Genomic DNA, 26,889 nt, shown 5'->3' on the forward strand with positions numbered 1-26,889 from the left:
GAAGAGAACAAGCTGATTGGATTTCAGTTCAGGTTCGGATCCAGATCCGGTTTATCATTTTCGTTTCCATATCCAGCCCATCAATGGGATACAAAACGTAAAGTGTTCAGCATGGCATAGGTATGCGCTCTACAGAGTGCCGTTCTCGTTTTGACTCCAACATGATTTGAAAAATATTATTTTATCTCCCCCCCCCCCCCCCCGACTGACAACCCCCCTGTATATTTATTTATGTGCAAACTCCTCCATGTGCCTTAGGCAGTAGAACGTTTTTAAAGTTGTCTTTTACAATGGAGAACAAGAAGGAAGTTTTTGTATGGCATGTAGATTACTGACCTGGCATGCAAAATGATTCCTAAAAAGGGATCTTCAATCATATGTCGTGGTTTGCCAATGACAATTTTGACTGAAAATAAAACTGAGAAGGTGCAAGCACTTCAGCATGTGGCTGTTTGCAGAAGTTGGGTTTTCTTGGTGGCTTTGTGGTATAGACAAACAACATGTTGTTTTTGTCAAAGTGAAGCTCACTATCAAATTTTGCGAATGCAGCTTTATTTTTGTCTCTAGATCATCAAATAAAAAAAAACTACAGGAAAATAAACAAGCTCAAGTATGTGATTTTGGCAAGAAGAAAGCTGATGCAGTTGTAAAATTCTGGAAGCAGTTTAGCTTTGTATTCCAGCATTTATAGAAATAAACTTTATTGAGAACATACCTGCCTCAGTGGTGTAATGGTTAGTTTTCATTCTTAGAATGGGAGGTCAGTGGCTCAAACCCTGACTGAGTTATACCAAAGACTTTAAAAATGCCACTTCTTTTCTCGACGTTCAGCATTTAAAAGTTTAAAAGCACCTTGGGTTGGCATCCATGGGGAAGAGGAAATTCCTCCTTCGGAAATGCCCTGCTGACTGCAGTGAGAAAGGTGGTGCCATTGTTGTGGCTTTACTGGTACCCGGAGTGCCCCGGGAAGTGACGGCACTTACCCCCAAGCTTATTTGTTGTATTTGTCTCATATCTAACAGTCTTGTGATGTGTCTCGTATAGTCGTTTGTATATCAATGGGTGTGAGATGTGTGTGTGTGTGTGTGTGTGTGTGTGTGTGTGTGTGTGTGTGTGTGTGTGTGTGTGTGTGTGTGTGTGTGTGTGTGTGTGTGTGTGTGTGTGTGTGGCAGCTCCATGATGAGCATTAGATCTTGTAAAAAACAAAAGTGCAGCACAAAAACACGAGGGTGGAGCTTAATGTCACAGGTGTGAAATGGGAAGACCGGTAAAAGTATTGTTACGGCCATGGGTATCGAGCGTATTATGAGGGGGTTAACCCTCGCTTCTCCTCGGAAGAACCGGACCTGTGGCCACCGCTCACAATTATCTTCGTGGTGCAGTGGGTTGCTTAACCACGAACGCCAATCAGATAACCACGAGTTCCAGTGTCCACCGTCTAATTTGCCGTTTAACTCGAGGTCACGTGGTCTCCTGACCGGGGAACGCGCCCTCGGCGATGCACCAATCTTATCTTGATTCGATCTTAAGTAATGCGGCCGAGCGTTTACCACTGGTGCACGCCGACTATGACAGGTTAATTACTTTGGAAATTATAATCTCCCAGTCTATCTAGGCTCGGACAATGCTGGATCATTGGAAGGAAATGACAATCACGGCCAGGTTCAAATGTCAACAAGGAACTTATTATTAAGAAAAAATAAATAAACTGAAGGACTTTTTATTTCCTTGTCTATTAAATGGATGAATTCAAATCAGATGTTCAATCAATAAAATAATCTCAAACAAATGAAGAAATCAACAAGCTTTTATAGAAAAATGGATAAAGAGTAGATGCTTATCACTCTGCTTTACTTAACAATTACACACGAGACATGGGCACCCATCAGATTATTCAGGAGGAAAAGAAATCCGGTCTCGGCTTACCAAGGCAGTAGTCGTCGTGTGTCGACTCAAAGAAACGAAAATGTGTGAGCATGCTTTGGTCTACCTCTCCAAATGAGCTCTCCACAGCTCGGCTTGTTTCCACTGCCAGCGCCCTGCCTTGCTGTGCACCCCCACGCAAACAGGCTCGAACACCAATTGATGTCACGTCATCACCACCAGGAACCAGGTACGCAAAGAACCAGATACGCCAAGAGCCAGGTGCGCCAATAACCAGCAGGAACAGTCCAACTGTCACCAACCACCGTTGCTGCTGTCCCCAACTGTCAGGAGCTGCCAGGAGCTGTCACCAACCATCAGCAGGATCTCTCACCAACTCTCAGGAGCTGTCACCAACCGTCAGCAGGATCTCTCCAGTGGCGGATCTAGGGGGGGGGGAGTTTGCAACCCCCCTTCAGCTGCTGAGTACCCCTCACTCAACCCCTCCTTCCATCAACCATCCCTGAGGGATGAGAGATGGAAGGAGGGGTTGAGTGAGGAGTACTCAGCAGCTGAAGGAGGGGGGTTGAAACCCCCCCAACCACCCTCTAGATCCGCCACTGCTCTCACCAACTCTCACGAGCTGTCAGGAGCTGTCACCAACCGTCAGCAGGATCTCTCACCAACTCTAATCAGGGTCTCTCACCAACTCCGATCAGGTTCTCTGACCAACTGTCATTAAGATCTTCCACAAACCATCATCAGGATCTCTCACAAACTGCCAGCAAGGCAGTCCTGCTGTCCTTTTATAGGTGACCAATGTGGGCAGAGTCTCAAGCATGACTTCAGCCAAATCCAGCTTGCCAATTAGCGCAACGCTGCATGTGACCTCCAACCGTCCATTCTCGCGGTCATTCTCTCCTGACCATTGAACGAGATGCAACTCACAGTTAACACAGTCCTGGCTTACGACGCCATGTTCGAGGCACTGGATGAACACCAGAAAGCAGCCATTTTCCAGAACAACTGAGCGAAAACATGAAGCGCTCACAAAACATCAACGGGCAATTATCACCTCTTTGTTCAGCCCGATACGAATAAGAGCCAGCCAGCGTCCATAGAGCTGCCGAACGAGGTCTTGATCGGCGATGGAAAAAGGTGAGTGTCAAACGTCGATGAAAGAAAATGGGTGTTGAACGTCAATGGAAAATGGTGGGTGCCTGAGGAAAATGATCCGAGACCACAGCCATGTTTGACGGTTTGAATGAACTGTTCAGGAAAAGCCTGCAGTGTGATGAATGACTCAAATGTCCTGCAAGTCCAATTTGAAGGTGATAACCAAAATAAAATATGTAAATAAATCGTGTATTTCCAAACCAATGTGTCTTGATGGAAAGGGAATAGATGAGTATCCTTTGGGCTCACAGCTATCTTATCACTTGCACAAACGGTGAATATTGCTCATTCAGAAATGAAAACCGGCATAAAATCATACGTCATAAACGTGTCATAAAGAGGAAAAGGTTATCCCATAACAAAGAAAGCGAAGCTGTTCTCTACCCTTCTCCAACACATCAAGGAGTTAGAATCCCACCAGACAAGAGGATAGGTCTATTCTGAATATGCATTGATGGAAATAAGTGTCTGAGGTTTGCATTGCTCGGATCTGATTCTGAAATCCAACACAGCATGATATACATTAAGTCCTTTGTTGAAAGGCATTCCAAAAGTGGACCCTTTATTCTCAATCCGTAATTGTGTTTTCAGGTAGAATTAGTTCTTTTAATGTGAAATAAGTTTGAAACAAGCCCTACCTTGATTGAATGGTACAGTCGATGGGTCATTCATGCTGGAAAACAAATAAACCTGTTTTATACATGTACATATATATATATATATATATATATATATATATATATATATATATATATATATATATATATATATATATATATATACATATATGACATGAAAAAGAATCACAATGTATTTTATTGATATATCAATGGACCATTCTTAAAATCTAAATAATACGTACATGCATGTGCGTAACGCATTCCTTGTGGTATATTTATTCGGCCTGGAACCGTTTGCTTTGTTCCATGACTTCTTTTGAGCATATATCTCTGTGAAAAAAGGCAAACATGTCATCAAAAGCTGTTTGTTTCGTTGAAAAAGTAAACTTTATTGAAAGTTATTTTTTTCAAATAGTTGTACACGTTTTGTCCCTTCAAACCGAGTAATTTAGGGAATTTTTAGAATGTGTTGATATGCTTTTGAGACACAATCACAGGTGTGTGTGTGTGTGTGTGTGTGTGTGTGTGTGTGTGTGTGTGTGTGTGTGTGTGTGTGTGTGTGTGTGTGTGTGTGTGTGTGTGTGTGTGTGTGTGTGTGTGTGTGTGTGTGTGTGTGTGTGTGTACACGCGTGCGCGTGACCCCAAACCAGACTGTTAACCACACCATGAGTATATCAGGCATGCCATATAGTGCGATGGAGATGTAGTTTGTTTAATCCAAGTGTCAATAAGATGCGAGCATAAACTACTGTTCAGATTTGGTGCCAGTAAAGGGGGCTGCAATTTAGAACAAGGATTGCTTCTCATTTTAGCCTCTGGTCAGTGTGCGTATGAATATTGTTTTCTTTGAATTATCCAAAAATAAATGATTGGATTTATGAGACAGGTGGGATACAAATGCTTACTTTTTATTTTCGGAATCAAGAAGACCAAGCACACCCCAAGCACAAGGCACACCACGACCAGTATAATGATCCCCCTCTCCACGCTTTTCAAACCTGAACACACAAGAGAACAAACAGTAAGAACAAGCGGATGACTTTCAAAGCGGAGGTTCAGAATGGTGGAGCAATTGAGTAATTCCTCACACAAGTGGAGTAATTACTTTCATCCCGAGATCATGAATTAAAACATAAATAGCTGCAATAACAATGTCTTCTTCAAAGTGCCTTCAATGGTTAGGGGAATACAATCGAAACAAGACGCACCCTTTGAAGCCCAGGTGAGATATGCATGTGACTCATAATTACATTTATGATTTTTGTTTCTCAATCAATGGAATGAAGTTTTTGGTGGCATCGCTTTTTTGCAAATACAGTGTATCATACTTGGTGCCCATCACGAGTTGCCGAGAGAGCATTAAGAATCAATCACAATGTGTGGAGTGGTTCAATTCTCGTATATGGACCAAATTGGGCAAGACAGGCAGATTACACCCTTCTGAAGCTCATTAATGAGCCAGCTGGGTTTTCACTGATAAATACGACAGCAATGTGATTCTCCTGAGATTAGCTCATGCTCCTCAAACTTACAATCAGAATTCTTAATACTGTTGTCTTCAGTCAAATTTGAAGGTGACAACATATGGGTTTACCAGTAGTGTCCTCATCACTCAGGCAGTGTCCTCAAGCATCGTCGTTAATGCTGTAATCATTTGCTTGTAAGACCAACGTCATCAGTAATCATACGACAGTATATGTAGTGTGTGTGTGTGTGTGTGTGTGTGTGTGTGTGTGTGTGTGTGTGTGTGTGTGTGTGTGTGTGTGTGTGTGTGTGTGTGTGTGTGTGACTTGTATGCACTCCTAAACCTAGTTGAAATTTGGTGGTTGTACTTGGGGTGTTCCCGTGAAAGTCTTATAGGCAGAAAAATTTCATAGTCGTAGGGTTTGGGAGGAGGGAAATGATGCAAATTCTCTAAGTAAATGTGTATCGTGTGACACCACTCCTTGTGGGAGAGTGTATTACAAGTCCCAGTGATTTACAAGATTAAAATAGTATCTCTGTATGAAAACCTTGTCCTTCCCAAAGAGTAGGCGAGCTATTGCCAGCACCATGACCAAATTCCTGCTCTAACTACTGCTGGGAGAGGGATAGCAAACCGTCCAGCATGACCCTAGGTCAAGAAACTGCTTCAGCAGAAGCAATTTGCTCTGTAAAACAGGGTATGGTCCATCAGATCGGATGAAAACCTTATAAAATACTTGGCCAATTCATGTATGTGCTCTGTATTTTATGCACTGCTTAGCCACTGGATGAAATACACCACATGGCCAAAAGTATGTGGCCACCTGCTCATCATTCATTTCATTCCAAAATCATGTGCATTAAGATGGAGTTCGTCCCCCCCCCCCTTTTTCTGCTATAACAGCCTCCACTCTTCTGGGAAGGCTTTCCACTAGATGTTGGAGCATTGCTTCGGGGATTTGCATACATTCAGCCACTTCACTAGAGCATTCGTGAGATCGGGCATTGATGTTGGGTGATGAGGTCTGGCTCGCAGTCGGCATTCCAATTCATCCCAAAAGTGTTCGATGGGGTTGAGATCAGGGCTCTGTGCAGGCCAGTCAAGATCTTCCACACCGTTCTCAACAAACTATTTCTGTATGGACCTCACTTTGTGCATGGGGTCATTGTCATGCTGAAACAGGAAAGGGCCCTCCCTAAACTGTTTCCACAAAGTTGGAAACACAAAATTGTCTAGATTCAAGAATATCGATGTATGCTGTATCGTTAAGATTTCCCTTCACTGGAACTAAGGAGCTCAGCCCGAACCATGTAAAACAGCCCCAGACCATTATTCCTCCTCCACCAAACTTTACAGTTGGCACTATGCATTTGGGCAGGTAGCGTTCTCCTGGCATCCGCCAAACCCAGATTCGTCCGTCGGACTGCCAGATGGTGAAGCGTGATTCATCACTCCAGCGAGAATGCGTTTCCACTGCTCCAGAGTCCAATGGCAGTGAGCTTAACACCACTCCAGCCGGCGCTTGGCATTGCGCATGGTGATCTTAGGCTTCTGTGTGGCTGCTCGGCCATGAAAAAACCCATTTGATGAAGCTCTCGGCGAACAGTGCTTGTACTGACGTTGCTTCCAGAGTCAGATTGGAATTCGGTAGTGAGTGTTGCAACCAACGACAGACGATTTTTTCACGCTACGCACTTCAGCACTCGGCGGTCCCGTTCTGTGAGCTTGTATGGCTTACCACTTCGTGGCTGGGCTGTTGTTGCTCCAAGATGTTTCCGCTTCACAATAACAGCACTTACAGTTGACCGGGGCAGCTCTAGCAGGGCAGAAATTTGACGAACTGACTTGTTGGAAAGGTGGCATCCTATGATGATGCCACGTTGAAAGTCACTGAGCTCTTCAGTATGGCCCATTCTACTGCCAATGTTTGTCTGTAGAGATTGCTTGGCTGTGTGCTTGATTTTATACACCTGTCAGCAATGGATGTGGCTGAAATAGCTGAATCCACTAATTAGAAGGAGTGTTTGCATACTTTTGGCCATGTAGTGTAAGATGAAAAGTGGTGCTTGGACTCTGGATGTCCTGGAAACGTTCTACCAAGTGGGGATGGTTCACTCCAACTTAGATTTTTACATATGTGAAGGTGGCCACGTGGGCAATTATCATGCTAAATGGGTGAATTATCTCCCAGAAGTTGTACACATTATTCTAAAATTAGCCAATTCTGTGTTATTGGACTGTATAATGAAAACTAGAGCCATCATAGATGTGGGGTAATGCATTGAGGTATATAAGTCTGTTTGTTTGTTTGTGGAAAGAAATGCATTGGAACTTGGTGGTTGTACTTGAGGTGTGCATGTGAATGAATGTTCTACGAAGTTGGGATGGCCACCTCCAATTTAAATTCCCCCCCTTCCCTTCCCATCCCCTTGCCGCTCCTGTGAGGAGCAGGTGTTTCAGTGAAATGGATTCAAGTAGCATCAAAATGATGATTCAAAATGGTTATAATCACCTGGATCAGAAATGAGATAGAGTAGGGTAATTGGAAGAGAGAAACACGTTGCACTTACATTTCACTTCCACTCTGGTTTCACGACTACTTTCTCCAAGAATGTTGGTCGCCGTACACTTGATGTGAAATGTGGAGCATCGTGGAGCATTGTCAATTGTGATGCTTTGTTGTTCATGATAATGGACCTCGTTTATTCTGGATGCTGATGATTCTTTGATCACAAAGGTTACAGTGGGATTTGGTATGGCAGTGGACTCACATTGGAGGAAAATCCGCCCACCTGGAGAGACTTGAGTTTCACCGAACATGTTTGCAGTTGGTGAATCTGCACACAAAAGTCAATGTCCATGATGGGTATGTGAGTCGAAAAAAAAACATTTCTCCTCTCAAATAATCTTTGATCAGTCAAAAACCCACCGCACAATACACTTTTATGTGCACACCAGAGGCAGTTATAAAACCAAGAAATGTAATAAGGCAAGGTGGTCAAGGCGAAGACCTATAAATTAAGGAATTTGGACCGTGATCTATAGGGTACCACCCTGAAGATTTCTTGTAGAAGGTTGATGCAAAATTTGAATAAAATCAAATTCGACTGATTGGCAGAACTAGAATGCCCTTGTGAAGGCAATTCGCACAACAATGTTTTAATTAAAGAACATAATCTTGCAATGTCAAGTTTGATTATCATTTGTCATTCCCGATGCTTTTATTGTTCATTTTCACCGTTTTTAATGTTTCTTCTTGCTTTTATTAATTCCTTCACAGACTCACATAAGTGGCACGATTTTTGTTCTCCAGAGTTGTTTTTCCCATTGCAGGTATACACATCTCCTGTGTTTGTATCATCTTTCTTGACATACAAAGACACTTTCTCTCTTTTGACGTAATTTCCATTGGAGGAAGACCATTTGAGTTGTGGTGTATCTTTCCAATTTTCCCAAACACAAATTAGCTGAACATGGGTGACATTGTGCAGAGTAGCAGAGCAGATTGGTACATGAGTTGGATGTCCTGGTCAAAGACACAAATACATGAACATGTAAGTCACAATTTTTAACAACATGTTCTCCACAACAAAGTTCACCCTTTGTTGGCCACTATTTACTATACCGATCATTTAATGATCTTCTTTTTCATCACAACTCATTTTAAATTCGGTTATAGGGATGTGGGGCAGCATTGCCCTAGATTCAGAGGTAGCACTGTAGTATGGATCACAATTTGTTCTGAGGGCACGAAGAGTCAACAATTTTGTGTGGATTGGCCAAATAGGAAAACTAAACCAGGCAGGAAAAGCATTCTCACCCCTTCCCTGAAAATCATGAGTGAGCCAGCAAGGTTACCAACATTCTAACGGAGACACGGGAATTCTTCTGTGCTTCAGCCAAATTTCTTTACCCACAACCTCTTAAGATGCCCTCACCATTAGGTTACTATGTAGCCATTTTGTTGGACATTAGACTGACAACACAAAAATGTAAAGCATTAAACTTTTACACGACAAAATATTCATATTTTGTTTCTATATTGAACAATGTAAAATGTTTTTTATTTCTATTTTTGCTTTTGGCATTGAGAGAGCTGGCCTCATTTACTTCAAAGAATAATTTACTTTTCGTTTACATCACTTGTTACAGAGGTTCATGATACAAATTACTTGTAATTGTGCAATCACTTACTACATAATTTGAATGGTTTATGGTTTCATGGATTCTGTGGAATCTAAAGCGATCAAAATTATTGGAATAACCCATGATGACGCCGAAGCAAAAGGTCTGTTGCTCTCACATCGCAAGTAGGTCAGTGATCTCTCTGTTTTGTATTGTACAGTGCCTTCAGAAAGTATTCACACCCCTCAATTTTGTTACTTTTTTGTGTTACAGCCAGGATATAAAATAGATTAATTTTTTTTTTTTAAATTGTCACTGAACTACACAAAACACCCCATATGACAAAGTGAAAACATGACTTCAGAAAATTTTCAAATTAATTAAAAATGAAATACACAAATATCTAATTTACATAAGTCATCCAGCACCTGAGTCAATACTTTGTACAAGGATTTTGGCAATGATTACAGCTTCAAATCTTCTTGAGTATGTCTGTATCAGCTTTGCACATCTGGATTTGGGGATTTTCTCCCATTCTTCCTTGTAGATTTGCTCAAGCTCTGTCAAATTGGATGGGAAGCGTCAGTGAACTGCAATCTTCAAGTCTTTCCACAGATTCTCAATGGGATTCAAGTCTTGGCTTTCGCTGGGCCACTGTCGGACTTTCACATTCATGTTCTGAAGCCATTCCAGTGTTGCTTTGGCTGTATGCTTGGGGTCATTGTCCTGTTGGAATGTAAATCTTTGCCGCAGTCTGAGGTATTTTGCACTCTGAAGCAGGTTCTCCTCAAGGATTCGCCTGCTTTGGCTCCATTCATTGTTCCCTCTATCCTTGCGAGTCTCCCAGTCCCTGCCACTGAAAAGCATCCCCATGGCATGATGCTGACACCACCGTGCTTCGCGGTAGGGATGGCTTTTGATGGGTGATGAGCTGTGCTCAGCTTCTGCCAGACGTAGCGCTTTGCATTCAGGACAGAGTTCAATTTTCATCTCATCAGACCACATAACCTTTTGCCTCATGCTCTCAGAGTCTTTCTTGTGCCTTTTTGCAAACTCCAGTTGTGCTGTCATGTGCTTTTTTCTCAGGAGTGGCTTCCGTCTGGCCACTCACTCTCCCATAAGGCCTCGATTTGTAAAGTGCTGCAGAGACTGTTATCCTTCCGGAAGGTTCTCCCTACTCAGCCAAGGAAGTCTGTAGTTCTTCTGTCAGAGTGGTCATTGGTTTCTTGGTAACCTCCCTGACGAAGGTCCTTTTTGGCCGGTTGCTCAGTTTGGTCAGACGGCCAGCTGTTGGAAGAGTCTGGGTAGTTCCATATTATTTCCTTGTCCTAAAATGGAGCTCACTGTGCTCTTGGGAACATTCAACATTCGAGAAATTGTTTTCTACCCTTCCCCAGATCTATGGTGAAGGGTATAAAATGTTCTGCAGATGTCCTCCTGCAGTTGGGTTACTTTTTGATAGGAAGTTGGTGGCAAGATTTCCACTCCGGCCAGCATAAAACTATTCATTCCACAAAACACAAAAATGCAAAGAAATCTGAAAACCCACTCCATGGGAGTACCTCCTGTGCAACTGCCCACTCCTGTGCAATGAGGGCAGATGACAGGATTGGGGCAAAGCCTTCGGGATCCCCACTCTTTGATGACAGGAGGAAAACCACGGGGTAACCTTCCTGGGTCAGATTGCAGATGTGTGTGTTGGGGTGGTACTCAGGTGTCGTCCACCAAAAGGCGGTCTCCTTGGGTTGAACTGATGTGGTCCCTTTGGGTGTGTGCCTGGAATGTCCTATGCCCAAAAGAGGATGATCACCTTTCTCTGTTATCATCTGAGATCAAGCATTTGAACATCGGTATTGCAGCACTCTCTGAGGTTCGGAGACTGGATAGTGGTGAGATCATGGCGAGTGGTTACACCTACAATTGGTCTGATCGCTCTGATGGTTACCATCCCCAACGAGTTGCTGTAGTTGTGTCCAATATGCTGACTTCAATGATAATTGAGAGGTAATACTGGTCAACGAGTGTATTATGAGACTAAGGATTCGTCACTCCTTGGGTGTCGTTTCCCTGGTCTCTGCATATGCTTTGACTTCGGCGAGTGATCTCACCGTGAAGGACACATTATATGCCACACTTGAGTCAGTGGTTGATCAGTGCCCAAGGTGAGATACTCTTCTCGTCTTGGGGGATTTCAATGCATCGACTATAACTGACAGGGATGGTTATGAGACATGTGTTGGTCCTCATGGGTCTGGAACTGTGAACCAGAATAGCACCAAGTTCCTTGACTTTGCAAGAAGTCATGGACTTAGGGTGGCTGGTTCATGGGTTCAGCACCCACAGGCTCATCGCTGGACTTGGTATTCCAACACTGGTGGAGTTTGACCATGTGCTCGTTGATGGTCGCTCGAGGATGATTGAGAACGGCACCATATACCGGAGTGCTCAGTTCCTTAATAATGACCACAGGCTTGTGGTAGCAACTCTGAAGTTGCAGCTTACATCCAGGAGAATGGTACCATCCCAGCCGAGGCTGGATGTTGGCAAGCTCAAGGATTAGAGGGTAGCTAAGGCGTTTGTGAACAGGCTGAGTGGGGTTTTGGTGGGTCTGTGTGCTTTGGGGAATCCTGAAGAGTTGTGGAGTGCCTTCGAGACCACCATCCTTGATGTTGCCGGTGGATATCTTGCAACTCACTGGAGGGGGAAGAGGAATTTTGTCTCTCAAAGGACACTGGATACCATTGACCAGTCGCAGGGCCAAGCTTAATGACAAGGCTGAGCTCTTCAGGGAGTTGAGGCTAAAACTGTTCATGTACTGAGGGTGGACAAGAAAGCCTATGTGTGAGGAATCTGTGAGGGGTAGAGCATCACCTGTGGTCAAGTGATTCTCATCCTGCTTACAGGGGAATTCACCCATTATGTGCCTCCAAGCCCACCCCTCGGTGTACTGCGGTTAGAGCGAAGGGTGATGGACTCTTGACAGAGGAGTGCAAAGTGATGGCCTGCTGGGCCAGTTACTTTAAGTGGCTGTACCAGGCTGATCCACCAGCTGTTGAGTTGGATGTTAGTGGTGTTACAATCCCTATTGCTGACCCTCCAATCAACTGTGGTCCACCTTCGTTTGTGGAAACACAGGCTGTGGTGAACCGGTTGAAATGGGATAAAGCTGCAGGAATTTGTGGCATCCATGCTGAACTTCTCAAGGCTGGTGGAAATGCTGCACTCGTGTCGTTGCATGCAGTTCTGTGCTCTGCCTGGAACACAGGCATCATCCCAGCTGACTGGAAGAGGGGCTTGTTGTCCCTCTCTGGAAAGGGAAGGGTGATCACCAGGTCTGCAACAACTACGGAAGGGCGACGCTGCTCTCAGTGCCAGGCAAGGTCTTTGCTCAGATAATTCTTTATAGGGTTCGCCACCATCTGTTTGAGCACCCGCACCCAGAGCAGTCAGGCTTTACACCAAAGAGGTCAATAATTGACCGTATCCTTGCTCTTCGGGTCCTCACCGAACACAGATGAGAGTTTCGGCAGGGGCTGCTTACAGCATATGTTGATGTCTGCAAAGCATTCAATTCAGTGAATCGGGATTCCCTCTGGAGAATTCTTGATCTTAGTGGGGTGCCACCAAAACCGATCAATCTGATGTCTGAACTATACTGTGGTACTGAGAGTTCTGTGAGATGTGGTAATGCCATCTCCGATGTATTTCCAGTTGTTCCTGGAGTTCACCAGGGGAGTGTACTGGCCTCCAAGCTTTTCAGCACTTGTATGGACTGGATTCTCTGGAGGATGTCGGAGAGATCAAGTTGCGGTGCGTCATTTGGGAATGTCAAGATCTCTGACTTTGATTTTGCAGATGATGCAGTCATCTTTGCAGAGACTCTGGATATCCTTTTGGGGGCCCTCGAGGTGCTGAATGAGGAGTCGGAGCCACAGGGATTACGGGTTTCCTGGGTCAAAACTAAGGTGCAGGCTTTCAATGACTTATTGGATGCTGATATCTTGTCTCTACCTGTTTGTGGTGAGGACGTTGAGGTCACGGAGAGATTCACTTAATTTGACAGTGATATTCATGTCTCTGCTGGCTGTCAGCCAGAGGTCAAGAGACATCTGGGCTGGGCCTGGGGAGTCATGGATTAACTGGATCATGGGGTGTGGCGCTGTCGGTACCTGTGCAGGAAGACAAAAGTCTGAGTCTTCAGGTCCATGGTGCTTCCAGTCTTGCTCTACGGATGTGAGACTTGGACTCTGACTAGGGATATGAGACAGACTTCATTCCTTTGTTACCAGGTCTCTTCTGAGAATCCTTGGGTATCACTAGTCGGACTTTGTGTCCAACGAGCGGTTGCTGAGAGAGACTCAAATGAGATTTGTTACCTCCATAGTCCATGAGCATCAGCTGTGGATACATGGACATGTGGCTTGTTTTCCTGACGCTGATCCTGCTCACCAGATTCTCTCAGTGAGGGAACCTCGTGTGTGGAGGAGGCCAATGGGCTGACTACGTGCCTCGTGGCTGCAACAGGTTGATCGGCATCACAAGGAGATGGGAATGGGCCAGGCATCTGCCTGGGGGATGGCCAGAAGGAAGCCCCTGGAGTACTGGCAGAATGTGGACGCAGCGACGCACTGCTCCGGTGCATGCTCCCATACCTGACCTGACCTGACCAGATCTATGTCTCCTCACAATTCTATCTCAGAGTTCTATGGACAGTTGCTTGGACTTCATGGTGGAGTTTCTGCTCTGACATGCAATGTCAACTGTGGGGCCTTATATGGAAAGGTGTTTCCTTCTAAATCATGTCCAATCAATTGAATTGACCACAGGTGGACTCCAATCAAGTTAGGAACATCTCAAGGATGATCAAAGGAAATTGGATGCACCTGAAGTCAATTTGGAGTGTCAGAGCAAAGTGGTTGAATACTTCTTGACTCGAGGTATTTCACCTTTCCGTTTTTTAATTAATTTGTCAAAGTTTCTCAAAAAAATCCTACTTTGACATTAATGGGGTGTTACGTGTAGGTCGATGACAAAAAAAATCTCAATTTTACCCAAATTTCAATTCAGGCTGCAACACAACAAAATGTGCAAAGTGCTGCATTTACTCTCCCAACAATGGATGTAGGCTGGTAATGTCCAAAATGAAATCAGGGCCATCTTTCTCGACATATCTTGAGCATTCATCTCTTTTGACATATCTTGCACCACACATTGCTCTACAAACTCTCTGCCTGTGGCATTCAAGGCCAATTCCACACGTGGCTTACTGACTTCCTCGACTGTCGTCGCCAATGTGTGGCTCTCAACAGAATCCTTTTATCTCCTCTCCCTGTTAACGCTGGAGTGCCTGAAAGTAGTGTTCTGGGCCTAGTCCGATTCTTAATGATTATCAGCAATCTCTCTGACTCTGGAAAATCCCCTTTATCTATCTGGTCATGATTCTTCACGCAGACAAGCAGCAGCCTCTTCCCTCTCCTCAGACTCTGACAAAATCACAATCTGATCAAACACTTGGATTATGTCTTTCAATATCTCTCTCTCTCTCTCTCTCTCTCTCTCTCTCTCTCTCTCTCTCTCTCTCTCTCTCTCTCTCTCTCTCTCTCTCTCTCTCTCTCTCTCTCTCTCTCTCTCTCTCTCTCTCTCTCTCTCTCTCTCTCTCTCTCTCTCTCTCTCTCTCTCTCTCTCTCTCTCTCTCTCTCTCTCTCTCTCTCTCTCTCTCTCTCTCTCTGGACCATGACCCTCCCATCTACTTTCTTAACATTCCTCTTGAGAAAGTTCATTCACTTAAACTCTTGGGTCTCACTATCAGGTGCATGATCATTCTTGGGCAAACCACATTTCAAAGTGAGCCTCTGTGGAAGAAAAATTATTATATTCCTGAATTCTCAATTATATTCACTTGTTGCTGGTAATTTATAAATTAAATTGTTGTGCTGTAGTCGAATTGGCTGTCAGTAACGTTTCCCTTTTCCTGATAGCCTTTTTACCTCCATAACGATAAATGAATATTTTACTCTGAAAATCGTCTTGCTCGCTGCAAAGAAACAGGCTGACCTGGTTGATAACACTGCAAACTTCGCCTTGTGCCTATCAGCTCTTCCCGTAGTTGAATTGACAAATGTCTTACCCTCCCATTTTTTTAGATGTCAAATCAGTGTAAGAGGGATTGCTTCGGGCTTCTTGTTAGCAGAGATCATTGAATGCCTTGCAATTAGTGTTTTCCCCTCCACATGCATGAAATTAAAGATTCTCTTTCGATGTACTTTGCCCGAGTGGACAATTAAGTTCTTGAGATCCACCACACCTCCAAAGCCAGTCACCGACTGGGCATCCTACATTGTACAAAGTCCTTCTTTGGCACACCTGAACTCCAATCCACCTATAAGGCTTTCATCAGCAGCTTGATGGAGTACTGCTCTCCCCTCTGTGCTTGCACCCCTGCCTCACGCCTTGCTCAGCTTGATGTTGTGGAAACCAAGGGCTTCGAGATCACTGGAATCTCCCACGATGAAACTGAGCAAGGTCTCTCACTTTCCCATTGCAGACAGGTCGGTGGTCTCTGTCTTCCACCGCCTCCTTTCTGGTCTTGCACCATCTACTCTTTCCATGCTTTTGTCCACCCTCCACTCAGGTTTCTGCAGGGCACACATGGTCCACCAGTAACCTCATTCTGGTGAAACTCCCAAAATCCAAAATCACAGCTCACCTCCACTCGTTTGTTCCTATTTTTTCCTGCCAATATAATCAACTTTCACATTCTCTTCAATCTCATTTTTCCCTCCAAGTCTTCATGCCAGCTGTTCACCACCATCTCAGATCCCTATCCAAAACGTAATCCTTTTTACCCTCGTAAACCCCCCTCCCCTCCTCCACCTTAAATCCCACCTGCTTCCAAATTTCCAGTTTCTATGAGGTCTACAAGAGCTTTGATGGTCTTGCTGTTGTTATTGATGTTGTTTATGTTGGGGTTCTTGTTGGGGGGTAGATTTTTTGAAATCTGCACTTGTTGGTCGGACAGCTGCCGGACTACACCCACATCTGTCGCTGGACTCCACTCACCCACCACAGCACCCAGACAAAATGATATGGCCACCATCTTGGTTTTCTGGTGGGCCTAATACATAAGGCCTGTCGGCCTCTGCTGATTACACACTGTCTGGGTTTGTTGCATCAGATTTGCATTGGCTTTGTTTGGCCGGAGTGTTACTCAAGGTAAGGGACCACAAAAATCTAATCATATCTTGAATAAAATTATTCATCACGTTTAGTCAAGCCTGTACACGCCTCCCTCAAAAATATCGTTATGTAATTTTTGAACAGCCCTATAATTGGGGTTAAACAATTAAATCCATGACCGTGTGATTAATCAGCTCGTTCTGATGTAGCCGTTCTGCTATAACTGTGACGAATCAACTCTTTTAAGAATGTTTTAAATGCACGTTTCCCAATCAGCCCATCACTAGACTTTTAAAGCCAATTCACTTGCACTTAATGGCGAAGTCCCGAACCCCAGATGACCAGAGTCCTGAATCCCAGAAGAGGGAGAGGGACGGAGGACGGATGGACGGACACACACACACACGCACATACACACACGACAAGACTGAGGTAACAGATATAAAGGTGAATCACTATGAATGTTATCTATCTCATCTTATTCATTCACATGAGAACACTGGGTCAGAACCAGCTTTCACCACATAGACATGTGGGACATGAGCAATGATAAGGCAGTTGCGTGGGCAGAGAAGGTAATACATATTGTTATAGATTTCTGCCCGTTCGGCGTGCGCACGACCTTTTCAGCGCAATCCAGGCCGCTCGTCCACCAAACTCGACAATCTAGTCATAGATTCCAGACAAACACCAAAACCCAGCTACGGGTGTTTTTAATACACCACAAACTTGTCAATGCTCTGCCCGAGCTACAGGGTTTATCGCCGAATTATCGATTTACCTAATTATTCACGCAGACAGACTACCGAGAGTTTGTACCTCGACAAGAAATTGTACGGAAACGAGCCGCTTAAGCATGCTCGTACCATGTGCGAATGCCGAGCGGTTTTAAATCACCAAGTTCCGTCGGACAGATTTACTTTTATCGGCTTTAAAAGCCAGCTAATTCCCCAAACGCACCATGGCTGTCAATGGAGAAAGTGATGCAACGAGCGGGTTGACATTCAAACAATGGGTATTTATTTCCACCCTCGGTACGTAAGCAGTCAATGGGGGGATGGGGACAGGACACGAGCAAAAAGCCTACAGCCGAGTTCTATCGGAATGCAAGTATATACAGGCACTGAACAACAATTCTACTTCAAGACAAGGCGCCACAGACTTTCATACAAAAAACCCAAGAAAGAAAAGACACGGGCTCGTAAGCCTTTAATATTCCTCAGAGCCGGGATGACCAAAAAGCTCTGAGAGGCCGGGCAGGCTACCTCGCCGCCCTGGTGGCGACTCGATGGGCTTTTGATCAGCGACCCCTGGTGTCTCCGTTCGGTCCGGTGTGTCGCGAACGCGCCAGTCGCTTGGGTGGCTTGACGAGCAGCTTGTACGGCTGCTTGGTCGGCCTCGGTGGCCCGGCTTCGTCGCGGCCCCTTTTTGGCGAGCCTGGCCGGCGACGCTTCGGAGGAGTGAACAGGTCCCTTGCTCTTTCAGAGTTGATGCTCCTCTAGACCCCGTTCACTCCTCGGCGTCGCCCCTACTGTATCAGGGCTGTCTGCCCAGATCCCCACGCTCCGATGCTGCCGCTAGCTCCAACGACTTCAGGCTCCACCGGTGAACGACACGTCGAACAACCACCTCCGCTCACCAGCTTCACCACCAACCAACTGCCCAACTGCTCTGTCGGTGTCCCAACGCGGCTTTTTATAGCCCCGAGGGGCGAAGCCGCCGAAGGTTTTGCCACCCGTAATCGGCGCCTTCCCCCTTTCACCTTTGAACCTTCACCCCTGGCTGGCCCCGCCCCTCTCACTTCTGATTGGCCAGCTCCTTCAGATGGTAAGGCCATTCTGATCCGATTTTGCCGTGAAAGCGGCTGATCACACGCGGACGTGGTTGAAATCGCCCTGCCTGTTGCGACACGAGTTCGCACCGACGGCACTGCCGCTGTCGAGGATGTTATGGTGTTTGTCGAGCAGTCGATGTGTTGTGGAGATGACGTGGTTGTTGAGTTGTTGTTGAGATGTTGTTTGTAGAGATGACGTGGTTGTTGAGTTGTTGTTGAGTTGTTGTTGAGATGTTGTTTGTGGAGATGACGTGGTTGTTGAGTTGTTGTTGAGGAGACGATGTGTTTGTTTAAAATAAAAGATAGAGAAAGAATAACGGCTCACTCAAAGATGCACAGCCCGGCACACAAACAATTCCCGTTTTACATTGGTGGGGGAATCTAACCTGGAACACACACTTATCGAAATAACTGATCTTCGGGGAACCTGAATGGTGTTCTGTGAATTTCCACCACCGTCACAATATGATATATATATATATATATATATATATATATATATATATATATATATATATATATATATATATATATATATATATATATATATATATATATATATATATATATATATATATATATATATATATATAGTGTCGCAGGTTGTGACGACAGCGCAGTCATTCTTGTTCCTTCCTGAAAGTTTGCTCCTGTAATAATCTTGTTCATCCTGTGCATCCTCCCCTACCCCTAATATGTTACTCTGTCGACCCCTGGTCGTCAGTGCTGATTGTCAGTACTGCAGGACCAGTTGTCAGCCTGGATTTTCACATGCAGGGAAATACCTCATCTAACTTCGCATGCAGGGCTATCCCTCATCTAACTTATCTAACTTCGCATGCAGGGCTATCCCTCATCTAACTTATCTAACTTCGCATGCAGGGCTATCCCTCATCTAACTTTTGGAATGCCTCACATAATTTAAATGGAGGTGCAATAAATCACGACATATACTTTTCTGATATTAGTCAATTTAATCATTAAATTATGGCATGTCATTAAATCCTGGATTTAATTTTATCGTAAACTATAATTGTCATGGCAATTAATTGAATTTGAGATACCATCACCTGTATCCTTACTATAATTCATGGGCCCGTCTGTGTGTGTGTGTGTGTGTGTGTGTGTGTGTGTGTGTGTGTGTGTGTGTGTGTGTGTGTGTGTGTGTGTGTGTGTTTGTTTGTTTTTTTTGTGTTTGTCACGCCTCCTCCTACAGTTCTTGGCCGATTACATGTGGAGTTGCTACATCGGATAGCATGTCCCAAATTAGTGCATGGGGTGTTTTTATCTTTGCTGGTGGTCTTTCGGGGTGGGGGGAAATGGAAGGGATGCAAATTCTCTCTGTAAATGTGTATCATGTAGCACCATTCCCGGTGGGAGAGCGTATTACAATTCCCCACCCTTTGAAGTACAGTGTTCCTGTCCCTACCTTTTCTGGTGCAGTGAAGTGTTTTGAATTATGCAGCGAGAGGTAATTTGGAGAGGTATTTTGAATTGCACGTTTAAATAAGGGCAATAACATAATCCCTATGGCCACTCTCGTAAGAAGCGGGTGCTTCTAGTGCATAGTAACAAGTGCAAATTTTAGGTACTTATAACAACAAATTTACTGTCTACCAACAAAGCACAAGATACAGTGATTAGAATTTTCTCATTAATTTTGAACTTACTGAATATGGTGATGTTCACGGTTTTCATCTTTATTATGTTTGTTTTGTAGTTCGTGGCAACACAAGTATAAGGTCCACTGTTGTCTTTTGAGTTAATCTTTAAAACTCCATGAGAAATGTTTTCTTGATATCTCGTCCATCTAATATCACTCGGTGGGTTGGAATCCGCAAAACAAGGAATGCTGATATTTTCTCCTTCTCGTATTTTAATGGGAAAGGTGACATTTACTTCAACTGTTGTTGGTCCATCTGCAATTAAAACACAAACACAATGCGATTCAGATAGCTTAACTAAGTCAACCACAAAATAGATTTTAATATCACATGCCTTTTAAAAACACAGATAAGAATTGTCACTTTGAGGGCATGCTTTTGGAAAATTAATATATTTTACGGTTTATTATAATTATTATTCAGAAAATTCTCATCAAATTGTATCCATTACTCACATGATTTAAAAATAAATAAAAAACCGGATTCTTAAATCATAAGTTGAAATACATACAGTAAACGTTGAGCTTCTTTGTGCCGTTTCTCTTGCTGATCTCGTTACTTGCAATGCAGTTATAAACTCCATCATCTCTTTTATCTGCTTCCTTAGAGAAGGTGAATTTTCGAGAATCGTCCACGTCCCGTGTCATATTGAATTTCTGGTGATTCCTTTGCAATATGGTTTTGATGTCACTGCCATTATTTACAACGCATGTGAACTTCACAGTCTGTCCTTCGGTGACTTCAAATGGCGAGATGTCCAATGATATCGATTCAATTGGATCTTGGAATGGAAAGTATGAGCGAAAGTTTAAATTAATTTGATTTATAAAACACACACACACACACACACACACACACACACACACACACACACACACACACACACACACACACACACACACACACACACACACACACACACACACACACACATATCTGTGCAAGTATATACTTTATTCCAAAATATATTTGAAGAAGAAATCAGCTAACAAAAGGGTATGCACTCCTTCAATTTCTAACAAAGAGAAAAGAGCAGACTTTCCCTGATTCATTTCATCAAATCTCAAACCAAACCACGGCAGGGCCATCCATGTATCATGCGATCAAAACCATCTACCAATGGAACACGAAGAAGCAGCATCAATACTTTAAACTGCCATAATTGATAACGAGCTGAATCCAAGTTCTCAACCGGTGTATTACTGTATATTGATGGACATGAGTAGTTGTGCAAACACATTCTCGTGAATGTTCTTCCTTACAGATGGTACAGTGAACACCACTCTCAGATTTATCAGCGAATGGAACGACATATTTTGATATGGTAATAATTATTTTAATGGTACGTAATGGTCTTTATGCTATACCAGTGAACATTGTATGATGCTGCTTTACACCACACAAGTCTATCTAACAAAACACTGTACCTCATACTCATCTTATTTCCTTCACTGCTGCAATCCTAGATTATGACACTGTCCACACCTGGGATGAATGTGTTCAATCAACAGGAAGTATGTTGCTCATCATGTGATGGGAATTATAGTATCACAAGTCATTGATATGTGTTGACTGCCTATATACAGATGTCCTGAATGATAGATCACCAAGTAAACCTCCACATCCAAAAAGGCTCAAAAATATACCCTTCTTCAATTCTCCTTGTAAACTTGATGTCTGGAAAGTCCGAGTCCATTTGCTCAATTCCGTTGTCAACCTCATTTACTCTACCTGACCCAACTCCCTTACTTATAATATGAGTTCCTTTACAAGGGAACTACGACACAGGAAGAGACGATGAGGCCCATCAAAGCCTGTGTTCTTATTGCAAATTTATGGTAACATGTCCGTGCCCTCTCCTTTTTTAAATGCAGGACATCAAACAAGGAAGCAGCACGTTCCATTTCTAAAGCATTGGGTAAGATTCGGCTAGGGTTCGAATTACCAACCCCCCCCCACACGAACCCCCCCCCCCCCGTCCCCAGACTCAGTAAATGCTCCAACCATGATGCCACAGAAGCTGGTTGAATTTCTGTTTAAATACTTGCAGATTTGTGTTTGAAAACTAGCAGATTTGTGTTTGAATACTTGCAGACTTGTGTTTAAATACATGCTGATTTGTGTTTAAATATTTGCAGATTTGTGTTTAAATACTTGCAGATTTGTGTTTAAATACTTGCATATTTGTGTTTGAAAACTTGCAGATTTGTGTTTAAACACTTGCAGATTTATGTTTAAATACTTGCTGATTTCTGTTTAAATACATGCAGATTTGTGTTTAAATACTTGCATATTTGTGTTTGAATACTTGCTGATTTGTGTTTACATACTTGCAGATTTGTGTTTTAATACTTGTAGATTTCTGTTTAAATACATGCTGATTTGTATTTAAGTACTTGCAGATTTCTGTTTAAATACATGCTGATTTGTATTTAAGTACTTGCAGATTTCTGTTTAAATACATGCAGATTTGTGTTTAAATACTTGCAGATTTCTATTTAAATACATGCAAATTTGTGTTTAAATACTTGCAGATTTCTGTTTTAATACCTGCTGATTTGTGTTTAAATACAGGTAGATTTCTGTTTAAATACTTGCAGATTTCTGTTTTAATACCTGCAGATTTTTGTTTGAATACATGCTGATTTGTGTATAAATACTTGTTCTTTTGTGTTTAAATACATGCTGATTTGTATTTAAACACATGCTGATTTGTGTTTAAATACTTGCTGATTTGTGTTTAAATACATGCTGATTTCTGTTTCAATACATGCAGATTTCTGTTTAAATACTTGCAGATTTGTGCTTAAACACTTGCAGATTTCTGTTTAAATACATGCAGATTTGTGTTGAAACGCTTACAGATTTCTGTTTTAATCCCTGCAGATTTGTGTTTAAATACTTGCAGATTTGTGTTGAAACACTTACAGATTTCTGTTTTCATCCCTGCAGATTTGTGTTTAAATACTTGCAGATTTGTGTTTCAATACTTGCAGATTTCTGTTTAAATACATGCAGATTTGTGTTGAAACACTTACAGATTTCTGTTTTAATCCCTGCAGATTTGTGTTTAAATACTTGCAGATTTCTGTTTTAATCCCTGCAGATTTGTGTTTAAATACTTGCAGATTTGTGTTTAAATACTTGCAGATTTCTGTTTTAATCCCTGCAGATTTGTGTTTAAATACTTACAGATTTGTGTTTAAATACTTGCTGAGTTGTGTTTAAATACAGGTAGATTTCTGTTTAAATACATGCAGATTTGTGCTTAAACACTTGCAGATTTCTGTTTAAATACATGCAGATTTGTGTTTAAACACTTGCAGATTTCTGTTTTAATCCCTGCAGATTTCTGTTTAAATACAGGTAGATTTCTTTTTAAATACATGCAGATTTGTGCTTAAACACTTGCAGATTTCTGTTTAAATATATGCAGATTTATGGTGAAACACATACAGATTTCTGTTATAAACCCTGCAGATTTGTGTTTAAATACTTGCAGATTTGTGTTTAAATACTTGCTGATTTGTGTTTAAATACAGGTAGGTTTCTGTTTAAATACATACAGATTTGTGTTTAAATACTTGCAGATTTCTGTTTTAATACCTGCAGATTTGTGAAAAATACTTGCAGATTTGTGTTTAAATACAGGTAGATTTCTGTTTAAATACATACAGATTTGTGCTTAAACACTTGCTGATTTCTGTTTAAATACATGCAGATTTGTGTTGAAACGCTTACAGATTTCTGTTTTAATCCCTGCAGATTTGTGTTTAAATACTTGCAGATTTGTGTTGAAACACTTACAGATTTCTGTTTTCATCCCTGCAGATTTGTGTTTAAATACTTGCAGATTTGTGTTTCAATACTTGCAGATTTCTGTTTAAATACATGCAGATTTGTGTTGAAACACTTACAGATTTCTGTTTTAATCCCTGCAGATTTGTGTTTAAATACTTGCAGATTTCTGTTTTAATCCCTGCAGATTTGTGTTTAAATACTTGCAGATTTGTGTTTAAATACTTGCAGATTTCTGTTTTAATCCCTGCAGATTTGTGTTTAAATACTTACAGATTTGTGTTTAAATACTTGCTGAGTTGTGTTTAAATACAGGTAGATTTCTGTTTAAATACATGCAGATTTGTGCTTAAACACTTGCAGATTTCTGTTTAAATACATGCAGATTTGTGTTTAAACACTTGCAGATTTCTGTTTTAATCCCTGCAGATTTCTGTTTAAATACAGGTAGATTTCTTTTTAAATACATGCAGATTTGTGCTTAAACACTTGCAGATTTCTGTTTAAATATATGCAGATTTGTGGTGAAACACATACAGATTTCTGTTATAAACCCTGCAGATTTGTGTTTAAATACTTGCAGATTTGTGTTTAAATACTTGCTGATTTGTGTTTAAATACAGGTAGGTTTCTGTTTAAATACATACAGATTTGTGTTTAAATACTTGCAGATTTCTGTTTTAATACCTGCAGATTTGTGAAAAATACTTGCAGATTTGTGTTTAAATACAGGTAGATTTCTGTTTAAATACATACAGATTTGTGCTTAAACACTTGCTGATTTCTGTTTAAATACTTGCAGATTTTTGTTTTAATACTTGCAGATTTCTGTTTAAATTCTTGATGATTTCTGTTTAAATACTTGCAGATTTCTGTTGAGATACTTGCAGATTTCTGTTGAAATACTTGCAGATTTCTGTTTCCTTTCCTCTTCTCTCTGTCTTTACCTCTTTGTTTTTCCGTCATTGTTGTATCCAGCTGTGCCCCCACTGTAAATACATTGTATTTTTACCCTCTATTACCTCGCTCTTCCAACAGCCTATATCTTGCATAAAAACCCTAACCCCAGGTGAAAGCTCAAGAAATATCTCACCAATTTCACTGCCTTGACCAATCGTAATTCTACTTAAAGGTTGGTTGGATATTTGAATTATTATATTGAATAAAGGTTTTGCTGAAAGGTCTAGGTATTCAAGGTTTTAATGGTGCAGTAACAATGAGACTGCATGAACCTGATATTGGCGATCACTCATTATTTACCCTTGGCCCGCAATTCAATGATGACATTTTTTTTAAGACCGCTATTTGACTTTGACTTTCCATATTGAGGGATAGAGTGAAAATTAAGAAAATGTGTCCCCATCTACAATCTATCCATACAACTCAACAATATGAAAATCGGAGTAACATTATTCAAGTTATGATCAAAAATGTGTTTTTGTTAATTAGGTCACAATCCCAAAAAGTAGGTCAAGGACACGAATCAAAAAATCCGGTGCACAACTTCAGTGCAGGTACGCTATTATGATGCAAGACCATATTGGAAGGCCAAGCGGTTTTTGACATTCTGTGTTGGCAAAATTGAGCGATTTCAAAAAGTGCGTTGTTTTTTTTTTCAGACCACCATTTGACCTTGATCTTTAACTCAGAGGGGTATGATGTAAATGAATCAGAGTATGCTAGTACTCTCAATGTTGGGATGGTGTGAAAAAAAATGGCCGTCAAATAATATCAGCAGAAATATCATGTATCGGGAAATCCGTTGTTTTTCAGTGTTATATTTATGAAAATAAAATAATAGCGAGGTACCAGTGTTTCACACGGGACACACGTGATCACGAACCCTCCAGTCACTGTATCAAGGTAAAAGCGAACCACGTGATCAATAACCTTCTCGAGTCACGGTTTCTCTGTGGCAGATCGCTACATCGGCGCATCTGGCGTCGTCCAGAACAGCCTGAACAGGGCATTAACCAATCGAGCTCTGAATGAATAAAGATTTGAACTGACATTTTGTGTTCCTTTCATCTTTATTTTGGCATACTGTATCGAGTTGAGTGGTCAATATTCAATTAATCATAGGTTACTGTTTATTTCACGAATTTGCACACATCATAACTAGCTCGCAACATCAACACGGAGCTGTGCGTTCTGCAATTGTCACACACATGTCTGACATTGAGCCATTCATACTTTCTGCTGGTGTGTCCAGTGTTGAAGCCTATATAAGAGATTCTCGTATGGATATTTGCTGAATACCCCAGGGTATGTGTACAATAGTGAGAGTATGGATTGGGTTAGGTACTCCCCAATGAATGTTGATGAAAATTTGCCTGATGATGTCCTGCAGATGGCTATGTACATCAGGCTTCAGCATGATCACTTTGATGTTGTTCTCTCCACTGTTAATCCACTGTAACTATTTTCAGCATTTCTAAGTGCAGGTCATTGTGTGCCTTGAGGCTGGATAAAGACATTACCCTGCGCTTGCAAAGCGAAAGGCAGGCTTAAGCGATCGGTAGCGTATGTACATGTCTGCATTTTGTGAAGAGGGTACATAAAAAACTGTTCAGCAGAGGAAATTGAAACTTCTCCACATGTTACATGACCATGTGACATCGCGGTCACTCTTTTGAGGTCAACATTGGCCAAAGGTCAACATCGGCCAATTTTACAAAATCCTTAATTTTCATCCGATTGACTTGAAATTTGAAGAGGATTTGCATATCAAGTCACTGAATTCAACCATCAACTATTTTTGAGGTCAGCATAAACCACAAAGGTCAACAAAAGCCAACAAGTCAACATGGGGAAAATTACTAAAATTGTCAATTTTCATACGATTGCTTGAAATTTGAAGAGAATTTGCATTTCAGGCCACTGAATTCAACCACCAACTATTTTTGAGGTCAACATAGACCAAAAGGTCAACATAGCTCAACATTTCTAAAATTAGTAATTTTCTTCTGTATGAGTACTTCATTTCAGCTCACTGAATTCAACCACCAATTATTTTTGAGGTCAACATCGACAAAAATGTCAACATAGCTCAAAATTTCTAAAATTGGTAATTTTCTTCTGAATGACTTGAAATTTGAAGAGGATTTGCACATTTGTTCATTTAATTCAATTACCAATTATTTTTGAGGTCAACATTGGCCAAAAGGT

At 42.0% G+C, this 26,889-nt stretch overlaps 1 protein-coding gene across 1 annotated transcript in view; it reads right to left on the bottom strand.

Annotated features, from left to right (window-relative positions):
- LOC147028587 (cell adhesion molecule CEACAM5-like) overlaps positions 1 to 26,889 on the bottom strand; it is a 58,456-nt gene that overhangs the window by 24,896 nt on the left and 6,671 nt on the right. The window contains exons 3-9 of the mRNA XM_085879139.1: positions 20,435 to 20,704; positions 19,930 to 20,178; positions 8,411 to 8,650; positions 7,695 to 7,961; positions 4,565 to 4,657; positions 3,902 to 3,989; positions 3,678 to 3,712 (exon numbers count right to left, since the gene is read on the bottom strand). Of these exons, the coding sequence (XP_085735265.1) occupies positions 3,678 to 3,712; positions 3,902 to 3,989; positions 4,565 to 4,657; positions 7,695 to 7,961; positions 8,411 to 8,650; positions 19,930 to 20,178; positions 20,435 to 20,704 (1,242 nt within the window). The remainder of the gene's footprint in view (positions 1 to 3,677; positions 3,713 to 3,901; positions 3,990 to 4,564; positions 4,658 to 7,694; positions 7,962 to 8,410; positions 8,651 to 19,929; positions 20,179 to 20,434; positions 20,705 to 26,889) is intronic.

This window comes from Eptatretus burgeri, chromosome 4 (genome assembly GCF_056783735.1).
Source record: "Eptatretus burgeri isolate ZD-2024b chromosome 4, Ebu_testis_v1, whole genome shotgun sequence".
NCBI lineage: Eukaryota > Metazoa > Chordata > Myxini > Myxiniformes > Myxinidae > Eptatretus > Eptatretus burgeri.